Source organism: Anoplopoma fimbria, chromosome 19 (genome assembly GCF_027596085.1).
Source record: "Anoplopoma fimbria isolate UVic2021 breed Golden Eagle Sablefish chromosome 19, Afim_UVic_2022, whole genome shotgun sequence".
Classification (NCBI taxonomy): Eukaryota; Metazoa; Chordata; class Actinopteri; order Perciformes; family Anoplopomatidae; genus Anoplopoma; species Anoplopoma fimbria.
Genome location: NC_072467.1, coordinates 16,454,589 through 16,474,137, shown reverse-complemented (window position 1 = coordinate 16,474,137; position 19,549 = coordinate 16,454,589). Strand labels below are relative to the sequence as shown.

The 19,549-nt window shown below is 40.2% G+C and overlaps 1 protein-coding gene across 1 annotated transcript in view; it reads left to right on the top strand.

Annotated features, from left to right (window-relative positions):
- The window catches only part of kiaa0513 (KIAA0513 ortholog), a 31,838-nt gene extending 16,541 nt beyond the window's left edge, over positions 1 to 15,297 (top strand). Inside the window, exons 6-12 of the mRNA XM_054619703.1 lie at positions 121 to 328; positions 428 to 468; positions 571 to 643; positions 1,985 to 2,062; positions 7,049 to 7,129; positions 9,785 to 9,879; positions 11,526 to 15,297. Of these exons, the coding sequence (XP_054475678.1) occupies positions 121 to 328; positions 428 to 468; positions 571 to 643; positions 1,985 to 2,062; positions 7,049 to 7,129; positions 9,785 to 9,879; positions 11,526 to 11,575 (626 nt within the window). The 3' untranslated portion in view covers positions 11,576 to 15,297. The remainder of the gene's footprint in view (positions 1 to 120; positions 329 to 427; positions 469 to 570; positions 644 to 1,984; positions 2,063 to 7,048; positions 7,130 to 9,784; positions 9,880 to 11,525) is intronic.
- The last annotated feature ends 4,252 nt before the right edge of the window (positions 15,298 to 19,549 follow it).

Genomic DNA, 19,549 nt, shown 5'->3' with positions numbered 1-19,549 from the left:
TGGACATCAACAGACACACATTGGCCTTGTGGGGCTTTTAAATGTCTAAAACGACGTTTCAGTGACGCCATACCCAGATAGATGTCCTCAATCTGACCTGTCTGCTTTGTTCTTGTTCAGGGAAGTCCCAGCCGTCTCCCTCCGAGCTGCTGGATCGCGGCGGTCCTCCAGCTGGTCTGGACTCTTACATCAACAAGGCCAACTCCTGGCTGTCCGTGAAGAAGGATGCCGCTGAGCGCCTCCTCAAAACCACATCCAAGACTGACGTCAAAGGCTTCTTAGGAGGCCTAGAGAGCAAGCTGAGGGGCTCGATGGCTCCCAAGGCTGAGTGAGCAAATGCATCTCTTCCTTTCAATTATTTTCATTAACATGGTCATTTATAGTTCTCAACCCTTTCTCCTGCTCTTTACCCCATTCTCATTTCTAGGGATGGGGAAAGCCCAGTTGAGTCAAAAACCAAGTCACCAGGTATGGTGCACCAAAACTCTCTTGAACTGCAGTTATTGAAGGGCACTTTCACTTGGTCCACTAAGGTTTTATAAACGTGCCATGTGTTCTCCTCCATCCCAGTGTCTGAGGCTCTTGAGGAAAAGAAAGGAGAGAAGGTGTACCTGTACACCCACCTCAAGCAGCAGCCCATCTGGTAAGTTGAAGAAACTTAGCTTCACTGTGTAATGTTCTAAATCACAAGCCCGTTAAACTGTTCAGCATATTATTACGACACTGATGAGTGAAGCTTAATGCTCCTGCTTGCTTTAAATGCTTGTCTGCTGTTTGGTGCTCAACAGGTAACACAAAGTGGGACTTTCAAACTTTTTGTCAAAAAACGCTTCCTGCTGCAGCCAAAAACTTTGCTAGGAGAATTGTGTCAGTGAAGCAGAGCGGTAAAAGTTGGAAGCCATGCAAAGCAAAACAAAGAGTCATAATAAGACACAAAAAAGCTCTGTAGAACTGAGGGGAGCTGCAGAGTCAGTTGAAAATTCTCTGTGGGTTTATCACTACATGTGACCCCTTTAACATACTTGTGTGCACCTTTGTTAATATAGAAATATTGATTATAGCTGTTGTACTACTACTGTAGTATCTACTACCACCTCGTCATAGCTCAGCCCCTGAGTTTAACCATGAGTAGATTCAAATCAACTAAAGCAGCCTGAACATGAAGAACATCTGAAATAACTGCATGAGAGTTTATGGAGCAGAGCCGGTTAGCTGTATGACCCATGTTTAGAACATTGTGAATATACAGATCAATAGCAGAGAAGTGTATTATGATGAAGGAGAGGTTTTAGAAGTTTTCACCATTAATCCTGCTTTTCAGTGTTCTTCCTTTAACCATAGCAGTGGTCAAAAGTATCCTCATACAACGATTCTTATGATATCCCACGAAAAGTTATTCCTCGTTTTTTACGCGTTTTCCTTCAAAAGCCAGCAACAAGTGTCAATTTACGCTCGTTACATACTGTCTTTTCAAAATGAATTTACGTCTTCACAGGAAACACCTTTTAGATTGAGGCAAAAGATCATGGTTTGGGTTATAATAACTACGGAAGTGCCGTTACTGAAGTATGCATGTTACGTGACAAAAACATGGATGTTGACTTCTCGTTTCACACTGGGAACGACCAGCAGCCCCTTTGGTCAAAGATGACTGGTCCCGGCCATCTTCTTCTTTGAGGTTTAAGAGGGTTTATGGGGTATAATATAGTTGGCTATAGTGTTTCTCAAGAGAACAAATGTTGTTATTTTCTTTAACAGAAATCTTTCCTCTTTAAACCATGTTGTTGCTCTTCAGGTTAATCTTAGGACATCAGGTAAGGTCCTGATCCCCATGTGTGATTTGATTACACATAGAGATGTGACCAGACTGATCATCATATGATTTCACTCTTTGTAACCACTGCCATCATGTACAGCATCGTGTCAGGTAGCTTAGTGAAGTAGGTCAGGAAACCTGTAACATGTCATCTGTTCTCTCTGCCAGGCACACACTGAGATTCTGGAACGCTGCATTTTTTGATGCGGTCCATTGTGAGAGGAAGAAGAGATCACCAACCACAAGGTGAGTCTGGAACGGAATATTGTCTGATAAATGAATATAAAATATATACATTAAAATAAATATATTAGAGTGTTGGATTGTGGAAAAAAATGTAGCATCCTCTAAAACATAATTGAGTTGCTGTTCTGTGTGTGTTCCAGTACCTCTGTTTGTGTCAGATGACATTTAAATAAAGGTTGGAGATCCTGTAGTGATGTTCTGTTGGCTCAAAGAGCTGTATCTAAAGACAAATGTCACATTGCTGTTCAGTATGCTTCAGCCTGATAAGCTCCTGATGCCCCACACCTTCTGTTCCTCTCTTCTCCTCTTCTCTTTTCCTCTTCTCTTCTCTCCTCTCTTCTCTTTTATTTTCCTCTTCTCTTCTCTTTTCCTCTTCTCTTTTCTCCTCTTCTCTCTTCTCCCCTCTTCTCTTCTCTTCTGTCTACTAGCTGTTCTCCTTCTTTCTGCATGTTGACTTTAACCCTTTGTCTCCTTGTGCCTTGCTGCCGGGCAGGGGACTACAGGATGAAGAGAAAGACGAGAGGTCTGTCCTTCTATGTGTCCACTGCCCTAAAAAAAACTAGTCAAACTGAGAGAAAAGGCAAAGATGAATCCACTTGGAGAGGAGAAGAAGGAGATTGAGACTGTATCTGAAGGGGACAGACAGCTTAAGAGAGTTATTGTGTGATTCTGTCTTGTCATAGGAAGAACAGCATTTTATGACATGTAAGAGATCTGGTCAGATTGTGCATTTGAAGATTATGAGTCTGCTTAAAAGGTAATAGTCTGAACATAAAGAGCTTCATTAAGAAGTTACAGCAAGCAAAAACAAGTAGCTTTGTGACTTTGAGGGCTAACTAGCCAGCAGGCTTAGAGGACAGTGGTGGTTTGTGTTGTGTGTATAAATAGATGTTTAGAGTCTGTTGTGTCACAGTTACAGCCAAGTTGCCACTCACAGTTACATTTACATTATTAAAATTATTATCACAGACAATTAGCTGCTAATTCATTAGCATACTTAAGAGGAAGAGGAGAAAAAGCAAGTATTTTATTCTGAAAATCATGAGGCAAAATAAAATAATTCGTAGCGCTGTTAGCCTTAAGCGTGCCACCAGAATAATTACAAGCTTTTACAATTTATCAACCATAACCATGTAATGCAACTAAAAGGGTGCTACAGGGCAATGTTTGCATGATACAGGGGTTACCATTCGTTGTATTCGAATATATTGTGATTTTTAAAAATAACATTTTAGGAAAACTATCAAAATATCTGCATCTTAATTTATCACAGTCCCTGTAACATCCAACATCACTGAGAGGGCACATCTCTTTGGAAGTATTCACTGAGTTAGTCTTTGCAGGAAAATTATTAATCAAAAATCAACAGTGTGTTTGAGAATCGACATATTATCTAAACATATTATCGCGATTCTTGATATTTTCTTACAGCGCTTATATTGTTTATTTGAGCTCATGCCTGTTTTGGGGGGGGGGCATACACATTCCTACGGATGGTTGGTGGTGTCAAAAAATATATAAATGAGACCTCAAAGGCAGCGACGGAGACTCAATCCAAAAATGAATATGTTTGCTGTGGAGGGAGATACATTTAAAACACCATATGTTAAGTTCTGAAACAGTGCATAACATAACATAACATGCAGTGAACATAACTGTTTGCTTACAAGAAAACTTCACAGGCTGACTTTAAATTAAAGAAAGTCACAAAAAGGAAACTGAATGTTAAAGCTTGAAACAAATGAAATCCAAGTTACAAGTATTAAAATATCAAAATTAAATTTAAATAGAATCTCAAAATACAATTTAAATACAATATTAAAATGAAATGTAAATACAATATCCAAATTCAATATAAAAATGTAAAGTAAATACAATATCAAAACACAATTGAAACAGAATAACACAATACAAATTAAATATCACCATATGATTTTAGAATTCAATCATGAATTAATCATATAAAGACAGAGTAAGATGTTTTAATTAGCTAATTGAATCATGTTGGTCCAATAAGACCACAAGACTTGCTTGTCAGGCGCGCTCTAGTGAACAGTGATAGGATAGGCTCTAGTGGTAAATCCCCATGATGGCAGGAGTCTAGTGCGAGACAGCACAACACAGTGTGTAAATGAAAAGATAAAAGCGGCTTAATCACAGCAGGGCAATAATGTCCACATCGCTACAATTATAGATAGGAAGTGGTTTGCTTGTTATTATAATTGGACTACTGTTTGTGTAATGACTGTGTTTGAATAATAGTTCAATCACCAACCATAAAAGTTCAGTTCATAAACGGCATGCCTTTTATATATTGTCCAGATATTATTTCATGCTGCTGTTGAAATTATTTTAATGTGAGTGAAAGCGTCACACCCACAGGTCACATCCTGACCTTGTCTAATGTCTGGGATGGTAGTTATTTATATCTGGAGCAGAGGACCGAGGCAGTGTGAAGGTGTTCGCTGCCTCCTCACAGCTCACTGATTGTTCACACCATTAATCCTCTTGCAAGTGATATTTTTTCTCTCTCCCTCCATCTGCATGTTCCCTTTGCTGTCTCTTTGCATGCTTCTATGTTTCCACTGCAGATTGATTGCCGTGATATTCTGCATGTGTCATAATATCCACCTTAAAACTGCTTATTTATTCCTGACATTACCTTACCAGTAATGTGATGTTGTGTTAAGATATGATCCATAGTAAAGTAAGGGTTTCCGCTGTACTGTAGAGTCAAATCTACACTTCAACATTCTTGACATATTATCACCCTATAATTTTGCTATAAAGAGTCCTGCCCCTTCTGGTGGACCAGCATGGGACCTTATTTTTGGAAAAACCATGTATTATAGTCGATAGAACAGCTAGAGACGGACAATTATTTGTTCTTGTTTGAATCGTGCAATGAATTACACATGTGATTTTCACGTCAAGAAAGTTGCATTTTCTCGTAAAACCGTTGAGGTATAAGACTGTGAAAATGCTTAATTAGGAAGTCACAACCAAAAGTTGGATAAGGGACGTCTCTCTCTGAAGCTACGATGTCTCTGTGTTTAGTACCAGGATGTACTCACACTTACACCGGGTCTCACTTGTTCTCTCTCATCTAAGCTGATAAAAAGAGTAACTAGATAAAACACATCATGTAACATAACCATAGACTGTATATAAGAGGTGGACGTAGTCATCGTGACATCACCCATTGCTTTGTGGACTACCTTTTTGAAGCCTTGAGTTTTTCACCATCTTTTATTACGTCTGTCACCATGGTTTTTTTTGGCAACCAATGAACGACAGCTGCCATATTTGGAATGCGGAGGAGTGACGTAGAGACGCCATATACGGCTCTGGTAGCGGTAACAACCTGTCAATCACCGTGGCCCCGCCCTAAAGCATACCCTGCTTTATGGTCTATTTGACTCTAAATGGACCATAATTTACTAAATGAACATCATGCTGTATTGGAGAAGACTTGAAACTAGAGATTGAGACCATAAACTCATGTTTACAATGTTTACTGAGGGAATAAATCAAGAGAGAAGTAGAGTCATTTTCTCATAGACTTCTATACAACCAGAGGAGTCGTCCCCTGATGGACAGTAGAGAGAATGCAAGTTTTATGACCCTTCCGCATTGGCTTCAATCAGCAGAACCAGAGGTTGCCACCTGCAGATAACGTTACATTTGTGCATGGAACATAGCTAAGATAGCTAGAAAGCCAAGCTAACGGCCATGTTGGTGCTGATTTCGTACATTGAGCGAGATGAGAGATATAGCTCACTTATCAGTTTCACACAAAACTTAATGATACAACGACAAGTCTACGACCAACTGCGACTGTCTTTGCTTGAAAAATTATCTTTTGAAAATTACCAACATCATACGTGTAAATCATGGCGCAATTCAAAAAGGCACAGATCAAAAATATATTTGTCTTTTACGGTTGACTGCTATGAGCCAGATATATCCTGAGGGAAATATCTGGCTCTTTAGCTGCTAAAGTCTTCTCTGTTTTAACCTGCTGGTCTCTCACTGTGCTAATTGATTCTGGGCATTTTTAGTTGGGTTATTCCAGATGTTTGTGCTGAAAAGAGTTGCCTGCTGCTGCTGGAAATGAGGTTGATGAGAGAGGAGTAATGAGCTGAAAAAGAATATATAAACGCTCTGTAGATCTACTGGAGTCATGTGGGAACGCTCTGTGTAGTGTGGAAATGAACCCACATAGTCATTTACCCAATATGAAATATTGATTAGTGCAGCTTCAAGGCCCCAAGTCTAAAAGACCATCTTCCACTTTTAGAACCCCTCTACAGGGGGGCGTTTCAAAGAGCATTCTGGGAAGCATTCTAACTAAGAGATGAAAGCAGAGGAAGCAGATGGGAAAAGTTCTAAAATATTTCATCACAGAATGATCTGTTGATTGGGAGAGTTAGTTTTAAAGTAGAGTCACTGGGTAAAGTAAGTAGGTGATACTGGTTATTACGCTCATCTTCCTTTATGATTTCATGAATATGTGTTCTATTTGTGGCATCAATATAATATTACCACATCCTCACAATATCTCTTTAACAGTAACACATAGAGCAAATCAACCTTTTTCATCCATTTGTTAATAATGATGATTCTTCGTGAATTAATCATTTGTTGTTTTATTGTTTTGCTTGTGGCTGGTTAGTGTGTTTTTTTTATTCTATAATGTGTAATGGAATCTCTGTTTTTGCATCTCATTTCAACATGAGCAGTTCCAGGGATGGATGTCATGGATTTTTTTTGGGTGGATAATAAAACTTTGATTATGAACTGAAAAGCTTTCAGACTTCTGAAAAGTTGTCTCCAACAGTTTGGAGATCTATGTGACACCACTGCTGTGTGTTGTCGCTGCTATGAGTCAGCGTGATTTTTATGTTGACACCCACCCCTGGCCTGTTGTTTGTGGAGACGCCCAAAGTCAAACGGAGCCTGACTCCGACTGTCTCTGTGCTGCAGGGAGAAGTGGTGTCACATGACGCAGGAGGAGAGGGACGACAGCTCCAAAATCGATGAGAATATCGCCTTCGGCCAGCTGGGGTGAGGAAGCTGCCACAGTGTTGTCTGTGAACCAGTACAAGTGAATACAGCTCATTGAGCGGGGGCAAACCATTTTGGATTGAGGGCCATATGTAAAACTACATCAGGAGTCACAGGTCGAACTATAGTAAATGTGTAGTTTTCAACCAGTTACATTGCAAGAGAGTCCATTTCTAGACCAGGAAACCACATTATGGTTTGACATTACAGTTGTTGACTGGTTGGCCCACATATTACAAAAAGTATTCTGTATCTGATGCACTTAAATCTACTTTAAATGAATTCAATTATTTTAAACTCTAAGATAGTGCATTGCCTACGTGTACACTGAACTTATTATGATGTTATGTGAAAATCTGTTAAAACAGGTAGAAAATCATCCAATACGGATATGGATTTCTGTTTAAGGACTAAGGGTTCAGTTAAAAGATTATGATGCAAATGTAAATGTAAGATGTAAATCTGTAAGTCTTATATTTAGATGTAACAAATAGAAATGGTAAAATATTGTTTTTTGTGCCTAGCGGTTTAGACAGATAATTTTACAGAATGTAGTATAAATCTAGTGCTTAAACTCAAGCCATATTATAGTTTATTTTTTCAAATTTGCAGCAGCCCATTTAACAACGTGCAGTGGGCCATAGTTTGGCCAGCCATGCATATAGAGGCTGAGAGGATTTTCATCAGGTCACTTAGGGAGGCTTCCTAGTGGTACAACAAGCTCATGGTCCACGTAATAGCAGTAATATATCACATGTATTTTTAATCGTTTGATAAAATATTACATAGTATTGTGAAGAAGGTAAGTGTTACAAGAACTGTACAGTGGGGCAAAAAAGTATTTAGTCAGCCACCAATTGTGCAAGTTCTCCCACTTAAAAAGATGAGAGAGGCCTGTAATTTTCATCATAGGTACACTTCAACTATGAGAGACAAAATGGGGGGAAAGAATCCAGGAAATCACATTGTAGGATTTTTAATGAATTAATTGGTAAATTCCTCGGTAAAATAAGTATTTGGTCACCTACAAACAAGCAAGATTTCTGGCTCTCACAGACCTGTAACTTCTTCTTTAAGAGGCTCCTCTGTCCTCCACTCGTTACCTGTATTAATGGCACCTGTTTGAACTTGTTATCAGTATAAAAGACACCTGTCCACAACCTCAAACAGTCACACTCCAAACTCCACTATGGCCAAGACCAAAGAGCTGTCAAAGGACACCAGAAACAAAATTGTAGACCTGCACCAGGCTGGGAAGACTGAATCTGCAATAGGTAAGCAGCTTGGTGTGAAGAAATCAACTGTGGGAGCAATTATTAGAAAATGGAAGACATACAAGACCACTGATAATCTCCCTCGATCTGGGGCTCCACGCAAGATCTCACCCCGTGGGGCCAAAATGATCACAAGAACGGTGAACAAAAATCCCAGAACCACACGGGGGACCTAGTGAATGACCTGCAGAGAGCTGGGACCAAAGTAACAAAGGCTACCATCAGTAACACACTACGCCGCCAGGGACTCAAATCCTGCAGTGCCAGACGTGTCCCCCTGCTTAAGCCAGTACATGTCCAGGCCCGTCTGAAGTTTGCTAGAGAGCATTTGGATGATCCAGAAGAGGATTGGGAGAATGTCATATGGTCAGATGAAACCAAAATAGAACTTTTTGGTAAAAACTCAACTCGTCGTGTTTGGAGGAGAAAGAATGCTGAGTTGCATCCAAAGAACACCATACCTACTGTGAAGCATGGGGGTGGAAACATCATGCTTTGGGGCTGTTTTTCTGCAAGGGGACCAGGACGACTGATCCGTGTAAAGGAAAGAATGAATGGGGCCATGTATCGTGAGATTTTGAGTGAAAACCTCCTTCCATCAGCAAGGGCATTGAAGATGAAACGTGGCTGGGTCTTTCAGCATGACAATGATCCCAAACACACCGCCCGGGCAACGAAGGAGTGGCTTCGTAAGAAGCATTTCAAGGTCCTGGAGTGGCCTAGCCAGTCTCCAGATCTCAACCCCATAGAAAATCTGTGGAGGGAGTTGAAAGTCCGTGTTGCCCAGCGACAGCCCCAAAACATCACTGCTCTAGAGGAGATCTGCATGGAGGAATGGGACAAAATACCAGCAACAGTGTGTGAAAAGCTTGTGAAGACTTACGGAAAACGTTTGACCTCTGTCATTGCCAACAAAGGGTATATAACAAAGTATTGAGATGAACTTTTGTTATTGACCAAATACTTATTTTCCACCATAATTTGCAAATATATTCTTTAAAAATCAGACAATGTGATTTTCAGGAATTTTTTTTCTCATTTTGTCTCTCATAGTTTAGGTATACCTATGATGAAAATTACAGGCCTCTCTCATCTTTTTTTTTAAGAACTTGCACAATTGGTGGCTGACTAAATACTTTTTTGCCCCACTGTATGTCTGTTTGTTCCAGGGACTGTAGATAAAGTCACTATAACATCTGTCCTTGTATATATGAATCCTAAATGAATAGATAGAGCATGGAGCAGAATATGAACCTTAAAGTGTTAAGTATTGAGTTATAGAGTTTGTGTTTTTTGTTGGGGAATGGTAAATACAGAACATACAGCGTGTCTGCAATCATTTCTGTTTGTACTGAGATGAGTTTGGCTCTGTGTACTTCAGGACATTCACTCATAACATGCTGGCGTTTGGGCTCAGTAAGAAGCTCTGCAATGACTTCCTGAAGAAGCAGGCAGTCATCGGGAACCTGAATGAAGGTAAAGCATTATAGAAACACTCTCTGCTCTCAGCCCATTCACTTATTTGGCATTTTTAGATGTAAAGCACCTAGTGGAATTTGGCAGAATCACAACCACAAGCAAACTCACTAACTCATTGTGAAAGCTGCTGGTTCTCCATAAGGGACGGCTGTTCAATCCCTGTCAAACACATGCCAGTCTATAGCTCCTAAAGTGAAGGGAAATAATAGCAGCAGTTTACACCTGCAGATATGTCAATGTCATGAAGGTTTAAACTGATGCAATGGGAGGAACATTGCCACCTGCAGACAATAAGCAACAGCAGCAGCACCTCCAAAAAGCTTTTAAAGATAACTTTTATATTAAACTACAACACCCAGAAATCCTATAAGGTCTCACAGAACGCTCACTTTACCCATCCTGGCTGATTTCTAATGTTTTATACCAAAGAGTGCAAAGTCACCAGGGAGGGAAAGGGTTGTAACTGCAGCTTTCTTAAGCTTTGTTTACACTCGTGGCCTGAGCCTCTGCAGGCGACGTGAGCTCCGAGGATGTATGGAGGGGTTTATACTCTATGCGCTTTATTATGCTACGAAACGCAAGAGGGCGTACAACCACAATGAACTGTAAAGAATCAAAAAGACAAGGAGTAAAACTCATTGATATGCCCATAAACTGTAGGTGTAACGCCATAATCCAACCTCCACAATGCAGGTTATAGGTTATAGAGGGATAGTCATTATCTGTAAACTCATATCTCATATTCATGGACTACTTTATTACCTTTGTACAAGCCCTGTACTGAAATAAGTCTAGTATTAAATGCATTATAAAGAAATAAAGGCTGAATAGCCTGTAAAAACTTTGATTTGGCTGTAAAATATTTACTCAAATGTAGATTTTTAAGACCTCCTGTTTCTAAAGCATTTAAAGGTAAATTGGCTTTCTTTGTTTAACCCTAGAAATGTAAATAGTGCACTTATCAGTTAAATATTTGTGACAGTGACGTGACCCCGTGCACCAAGTTACAAAATTCAGAGGTGCTCGACCAAGCGCCGCAACCTCTGGCGGAAAAACAACGCGGAGTCGTCCAGGCGCCCAACTTTTGCTGCAATGCAACCCAACATCACCCAACAAGGCACTGCATTGGCTAAGCAAACACATACAAACGCACATTACGAGTAGATTACTTTGTAACGTGAACACATTTTTAAGGTTTACCTCACAATCGTTGGGATGAAAAAAATTAAATAGACACAATTATAACTTTCCATTCTGGTAAAATTAGAACCTGTTGTGTAGGGTTTTGATGTCTGATAAGCCTTTTATTGAATCCATCTGTCACTCAACTGGACTTGTTTTTCATTAATTCAGCAGTAACTCAAACAACAGGCCCCAACAACACACTGCCTTAACGCAGTGGTTAGTATACTTAGTTGAAGCTTCCCATAGATGCTTCAACTAAGCACAACTAACTGTCTTCCTAACTGTCTTCCTCTGTCATGTGTCCTTTGCCTTGCACATTAGAGTTTTCCACATTGCATCTTCGACGAAGGTGTTTAGAGTCTGCAAGCTCCATCTGACTATTTAATACATTGACAAAAAATGAAATGGGAACAAATAAACCTAATGCAGCTTCAACTGTGTTTTTTACCCCTTTGCAGAACAGTACAAGTTGCTGAGTGACCACATAGAGAAAATGGCGGCAGAGTGAGTTGGCGACAACGTGCTGCATCTCAAAGTGTCCACATAACAGACTGACAGCACACACATCAGCTATTTCTTTGCAAATCAACACCACCATGACCGACTCTCCGTTTGACTGTTGTTGCATTTGTGTTGTGCACTGCTGAGAAAAAAAACATAACTGACTGTACTGAACTGTGCAATAGTTGTAGCAAACCCTGTTTATCCGACGTTGTAGTGCTCCTGTGAACCCGTCCTGTATCAGCAATGATACAACAACATCGGCTGGCGCACACCTTAGTATCTGTGACGCCTCCATCTGTGAGCTGTGTGACAGACACTAGAAGCATAAAGTGAAAGCATCCAGTATAAAACCGCCTCAGTATGGTGTCACACGATAAACACATTATGTGTACATTGTATATCCTCGATGCTGTTTTGTTTGGTGTTTGTAACCACATTTATTACATGTTAGTGTGACACGTGTATCAGCGTCTGGTGAAACACTGTTCTAAGTATCGTACATTTTCCATAAATGTCTGCATACAGTTGTAACCAGACTCGGTTATAATCAAACATGAGAACTCATAGTGTAATGTGTAATCTGTTCTGGTGGTATCCAGTCCGTTTTCAGTCACAAAGTTATTTACTGAATACTTGTCTGTGCTTTTTGTTACACTGTAGTATCCTATTTGGCAATACAATGAAAAACTACAGCTTTGACATATGTTTCCTATAACGTCATCGCTGGCATTTAAACAGGCGGAAACAATATCTAACAAGGAAGCTACAGTGAGGATACAATTAGCTTAGCTTAGCTTAGCATAGAGCCTGGAAACAGGGGGACAGTGCTGGATTGGCTCCACCCAAAAGGTCCCAAAATCTGCTTCCCAGTACCTCTGTGTTAATTGGTGACCTTCAGAGGTGCTGGGAGGCATGGATGGACAAGGTAACCGGCCTACAGTTCACAGGCCTAGGGGCCCTTGGTGTCAGGGGCCCTCACCTACAAACTGTCAATCAAAGACCAAGTAGAGACTCAAAATTACCACAAAGAAACCAAACAACTGCAAAGAGGATACAAAACAGCTGCAAGAGACCTCAAAGATACTGACAATAACTATGAAAGAGGTGAAACAACCACAAGTACACACAAAATGACTTAAATGATGGGAAAAACAACTACGAACCACAAAATATTATAACAAAAAGACCAAAACAATTACCAAGTGGAACTACAAAGAGACACAAAATGACCACTGAGAGACAAACAACAACAACAACAACAACAAACATAGGCTTAACAGCCATAAAGTCTGTGTGTGTAGCTCCTATGTAGTGGTGGGGTGTTTGGCATGTCTGTGCCCAGGGGCCCATGTCTCATAATCCACCCATGCTGGTAGGCAGACATTCTACCTCTGGTGGGCTAACAGGTTTCTCCTGCTTCCAGTCTTCTTGTAGGATAAGACAGTGGTCTCAATCTCCCCGTTCTCTCAACAAGAGCCAAAAGCAGCAAAGTCTTCCTCTTCATTTCTTACTCATACCTATTTCAATCATGTTAACTCTGGCACACATTTACAATCTAGCTGTATTTATTTTATGTTTTTTAATCAGACACTTGATAATACCCTCGGGAACATTAGAGACTATCCAAAGTGCCTTCCACGAAAGTTAATGTCTTGATCCTCTGATGCTGTAGCTCTCTATTGGCCAACTAAACACTAATGCAGAGCCTGCAAATAACCCTCTTACTCATTCCCTGCTAGATGAGAAAAATAACTTTGGCATGCAAATGCAATTCATCGGACTGCTATCTGTGTTTTCAGTGACCTGAGTAGTGGTAGATTATTTTCCTTCAGTGGAGCTGTAATGTCAGATGCATAGCTCAGCACGTTGGCTGGATGACAGCCCTGGCTCTGCATACACATTTGTTCCTATCCCTATGCTTCTGTATATATCTATCTAGCATGTACAAACTGCATCGAGCAAATGTAAAATGAGTGGCTGAACTGTGAAGTTTGCTCATTGTATTACTTCATCCTACCACTGCGGGGTAGCATTGTGTCTCGATTCAAAGCACTTCTCAAGGAGAGATTCCTGAACTCAAACCGTTCTGCTTAGCTTTTAGCCTTGAGAATAGATCAATGTGTGTTTGTATATCTGAATGATAGGATGATGCACCTTCTGGCAGGTTGATTCCCATTTCAGATCAATAATCAGTTTTAATCTCTCCAATGAAGTTTTTTCGTAAATACTGTACATAATCCTCTGTGTTGTAAGAAGTGATAATGTGCTGCTGCTTGTAAATTGTATGTCTATAATTGTAAATGTATAGATGTAATTGTGAACTATGTGTCCATAAGGAACATAAATGTCTGACTGTCCCTTTAGACCCTGAAGTGCCCCATTCATCCAACCGCTGTATTCGCATATAGTTTTGTGCAATAATCTCCAATGTAACTGTAAATCATTTGTAGACAGCTGAGTGACAAAATTCTGAGCTCCATGCATTATAGTCAAACAAATGATCTAAATCATATAGCATCATCGCTTTACTCTGTTTTTACTGACTTTTAATTCTCTCCGGTGACCCGCTGCTGTAAGCCTTTGAAACCAAACACCCTTGATTCCCTCACATTGTTTTTCCTGATGTGACCTTTGACACGTTGTGTACCCTTCTGGCTTGGTTGAACTATTGATCTGTATATTGTACTTGTTAGCTCAGTATGAGCCAATTGCACTACATTTAGTCTCAACATCTCCACACTCTGATCTTCTGAATATTGTTACAGTGATGCCTTTTCTATTTGTTGTGCATGAGCGCTGCATGCTCTCTGTCTCCAGCATATCTGTTGTTAAATGATGAAAAGGTTATTTTTTATCGTGTTGACTTTGTCTCAATTTTGACCAAGTGAAATTTGTCATTAAAGTAGTACAGTAAATTTTTATGGGATTGCACTTTTGATGAATGATGTGATGATGACAATGTGGTCTCCAAATCCATGTGTCCCCAGTGGCTGGTTAGTTTTGGGTATCCATGATGACATTTCAGCTAACACTGCATTGAGTGATAGCAGTTCTGGAGCTTTCTATTCATAATCGTTTGATTACTACTGACTCTCATCAGTCTCACTTTCTGCGGAAAACCAGAAGAGGAACAAACTTCCTGTACGGAGCTGCCATTGACTGAAAATCAACTGAGATTAGCTACCTATCTTTTAGCTCCAGAACCGGAGGCGTGTCTAAAGGAGTGGCATGCTGTGAGGTGTCTCGTGTTGGAGATATCAGCAGTAGAGATGTCTGCCTTCTCTCCAACATAATGGGACTCTGTGGCTACCCGAGAACCAAAAATTATATTTTGAATAAATCAACAGCAATGTCTCTTTCCAGAAATCATGAGCCGGTTACTCAAGATAAGAGTAACCGGCAGAGTTTGGTGTGATCAGCTTCATGTAGGAACTGTACATGAATACAAATGTATTTTTGATTTTGGGGTGAACTGTCCCTTCAAACCTGTGTACTATAACGTTAGCTAGCATGGAGACCATGATGGACTGGGAGCAAACTCAGCTGACTGATAAAACCTGGGGGATCTTAAAAGACTGCTCCTGTGTTATCTGCTGTACGTACCTGTGAACATGTGTCGAATCCAGATGTTTGCTTTTTTTATTGTGCTATGCTTACATTTGCCTGGACATGTCATAATGTTGATTCAAGTTGCTGATACTGTAATAAATTTATTTTTTGATGTTTTTTGATGTGAACTCTTATTGGATCTGTGTGAAGGATTTTCCTTAAAGGGGAACTTTAATTTAGTATCTTTCATGGGTTTTGAGACTGGTTTGTTTTTGTCTGCTATGTTTTCCGTACTCCAACACAAACAGAAAGCAAAATGTAATGAAAATTAATTTATTTCTCTCGGGTTCTTTCCATTATTTCCATAAAAACAAACACTTGGACATTGACGGTGAGGAGTTGCTCTCAGAGATTACATTACAGCCTGTTTAGCGTCTGCTCTTTTCCCTGGACAATTTTCAAAAACTGTTGTTCCATTTGTCGCTTGGACACATAAACATGTAAAAATAGGGTTAGGTTGAAAAAAACAAAGTTACACTTGGTATGGCAAGTGTGGCAAGATTAAGACAAATATTCTAGCTGAGGCTGCTAACATCACATTTGTGATTCTTTCTACATTTAACCCTTTTTTAAAAATAGTAATTTTTTTCCCATTATGGAAAAGCCAATGAAAGATCATGCAATTTTAAAAAAGCAATATGAAATGTAATACTGCTATTATATTTATTATAAAGCAATGTTACTTTATTGATCTTTAGGAAGATGTTGTTACAGCGGTAAAGACGATTCAGGTTGAAAAAAATACTTTTAAAAATGCTGAACACCTCTGCGTGTGTGTGTGTGTGTGTGTGTGTGTGTGTGTGTGTGTGTGTGCGTGCGTGCGTGCGTGCGTTAGAGAGCTTGTATATGTCTGAGCCTGTTGATTGGGACCCTCTGTAGCAGTCCAATGTGCTGCCCACACTCTGCCAGGTCCAGCTCTGTGTATAAATAAACAGCAGTCACGCTGGCTGCGCTCTGATTGGACGCTACGTAATGAGCTGTGAAAGGCCAGTCAGCAGTGTCGCACCATGAACACCCCCTCCTCCATTTAAGTAGTACCAGACCTCAACACACACGACACAGCCGTGCAACATGCTGGTCACCTTGTGTCACCTTCTCTCCACACGCACATATTGAAATCAGCATGTGGAGTTATGTGCGTGTGGAGAATTATGTATTTCATCAAGTTTCTCCAATGTCTGGACATCCGACACTCTTCAAATGTACTGTATGACCAAAAGATGCAGGCTGCACATGTTGTGTTACTCTTTTTTGTGTGTCACGTTCCTGTAAGTCTTTATATTGCATGTATCTGGATTATACTTAAACTTAAAAAGTGTAAGTGATTATGTCAGCGTCATAGCTGGCAGGCGGCAGATGTAAACCTTTGGTTGATCCTACTGCATGAACTTCCCCACGGGACCGAGAACCTTTTCAGGAACTCACAAACTTTACTTGTGTTTCAACCAAGATCTTTTCTGTCTACTGTTGCAGTCTTTGTAAAATAGCATTTGTGTAGCATTGTGGAATATGCTGCTAGTCTAAAACAAAAGTGTTTGACAAAACAGCAAAGTTCAGCTCTCCAATAATTCTTCAGTCAGCAGGAACAGCAACACAACTGAGGTCAAAATGCAGAAAAGTTCCTGAGTACCTAAAAAGGTTCAGGCCGATATCATTTATACATAATATTCTGAATTTATGTGAGTGATACATTTTGATGTTCTATTATAATGATATTAATGGTATCATTCTCTTGGATTATCAAAGTGGTCTAACATCAGCTCTTCTTTTCTTAGTGAGACAGCTGGGAGCACACACATCAAGATCACAAATGTATATTACAGTAGACACACATTGGCATTCAAACAACCCTCTGTACATACAAACATAACTATGATGCATTCACAGCACTCTGACAATAACACATTCATTTGGACAAGACCAGCTGTGCAATATAAATCTGAAGTGGTTTGTTTTAGCTTAGATGCTGAAATGAAGTGTGTGTATGTTTGCATATGTGTGTCCCATTGCAACACAACTCCTCTTTGCATAGATGTGTGTGTGTGTGTGTGTGTGTGTGTGTGTGTGTGTGTGTGTGTGTGTGTGTGTGTGTGTGTGTGTGTGTGTGTGTGTGTGTGTGTGTGTGTGTGTGTGTGTGTGGGGGGTGGTGGTCCTAAGTGAGCCTGTGATGCAGCTCCACTTCCCCCTGGATTAAGTGTTAAAGTCAGGGTGGTCCCAGTCTGGGGGTGGTAATCCTGCTGCTGTGTACAAGTCCTCCTGCCAGTGTCCGTATACACACACACACACACACACACACACACACACACACACACACACACACACACACACACACACACACACACACACACACACACATACATATACACACGAGCCTCATGGGACCGAGGGTATTTATTTACAGTTCATGAAAGCAAAGCTGCAGAAATGTTGAAAAGTTTTGATGAGAGCAGGATTTCAGCGGCCTGTCAGCCTCGTTAGTAGAGCTCAGAATGACGCCATCGTCTACAGGGTTGGAAACGCTCAGTCTTTAGGATTTCGGTCTCGGGAACACAGCTTTGACTGCAAACAAATTCTTGTTAAACAAGAAAAGCACTACTTGCACAACTACCATTTGCTTGTGTTATAAATATGCTGAAATAATATCCTTGTTTGGGTTAAACGTCCAACAGGCGGAGGAAAGTAAACAAGTGAATATAAATGACAAAGAGGGTGAACTTACTGTAAATATAAAAGCAAGCTTGAAGGTACAAAACATAAATTATTAAATAAAACTGGAGAAACTTGCATGTGCTCTTTGTGAGTAATTGTGTCATAGATCTGTCAGCGATGTGATGAAAAAATATATATAAGGTGATTTAAGCGATAAGCAGACAGAAGGGTCTACAATATGTGTTTGAAAGATATATGCAGGATATCAAACTGATTCAGCAGTGAAAACAGGTTGAAAAGATAAATATAGGAGTTAAAGCCAAAGATTGCATGAGAGTCTATGGAGCACAGCCGGACAGTTGTCGGAGCCTGGTCGGAGCTGGCTGATGCTACGCTGTGATTGGCCAGTCTGAGGTAGAGGGGCTTATATCCTCTGATCACATGACACATATGAACATGAGCTGTGAACTCTTCCACCAAAGACTGAAGGGATAAACTCCAGTATTTCACAAGAAACCAAAAAACAGACATCCGAGATAAGTCAGAGAAAATAAACCCAATGTTGTGTACCGGAGCTGTTTTTTCTTCTTTTCTATCTATTTCATCCGTCATCTTGCTACTGTGACGACCCTGTATGGACAAAAGCCTAGGGGGCGGAGTGGAGTCGTCAGGGAGATTCAGCTCACCTGACATTGGTCTAGACTTTAGACCGGGGGGCGGTCAGCCAGTCTTCCCCTCTCCCCTGGTTTCCACCCTGTTTGTTTTCAGTTCCTCTCTCTTTTAGTTGTTGAAATAAACATTTTTAGTTACAGCTCCTTGTGTGGTCTCCCCTGCTTTGTCCAGCCCTGAGCCACATTTGGATTTGTCTTGTGACCCGGTGCTGGGACCCAATCCTCAAGCCAAGTATCATTGCAGCTTAAGAAATAGTCACAAAATGCAATCTGTTGGTTTCATGTACATGCACAGCAATTGTTTGTGTTCTTCCGTGTCGCTCAGGACAAAATAATGCCAATGGACAGTCAATTAGGATCCTTTTTCAATACATCCACGTGACGAAGCAACAGTCAGAGCAAGTGATGTAGTTTTTAATATCCAAAAAAGTCACTTTTGGAAGGTGGATGGGTTCCAACTTTACTTTACACCACAGGACTGGAGTTCTACACCATATTGTGGTTTTATGGTTCAAGTTTTGTTGCCTAAACCAGACCTGGTTATTTTAAACCCAACCATTTTTCCAAAACCTTGTTGCCTGAAGCTAGTTTCATTTTTAACGTAATGTCATCCCGAAAAAATTGTTACGAGGAAAAACAAAAAATACATACATTTCGTGTCCCTGTACACATATCCGATAGTATCCAATATAATCCATTTTGTGACTATTTCACGAACTGCCGTGAGGCTGTGTTGAACCCTCAGGTTAGGTGGCACTGAAATAACTAATTAAAGGTAAAGAGGTGACTGGCGATATAAATTATAAAACTTATGGAATTGCATGTGGTATTCAAAGGATACATAGATTGCCAGGTGATCAGTTCAAACACAAGGAGGAATTGCTTACTAGTAGAAATTCAGTGCATACTTTAAAAACCGTAAATGAATAAATAATTTTTCGAACACATTATTTTTTGCAATTCCCACTATTTGCATTTCCCAATACGTGTTTACATTCTGCATTCTTCCCTTCACGTTTCTCATGTTTAATAATCAGTCATGTTCAAGT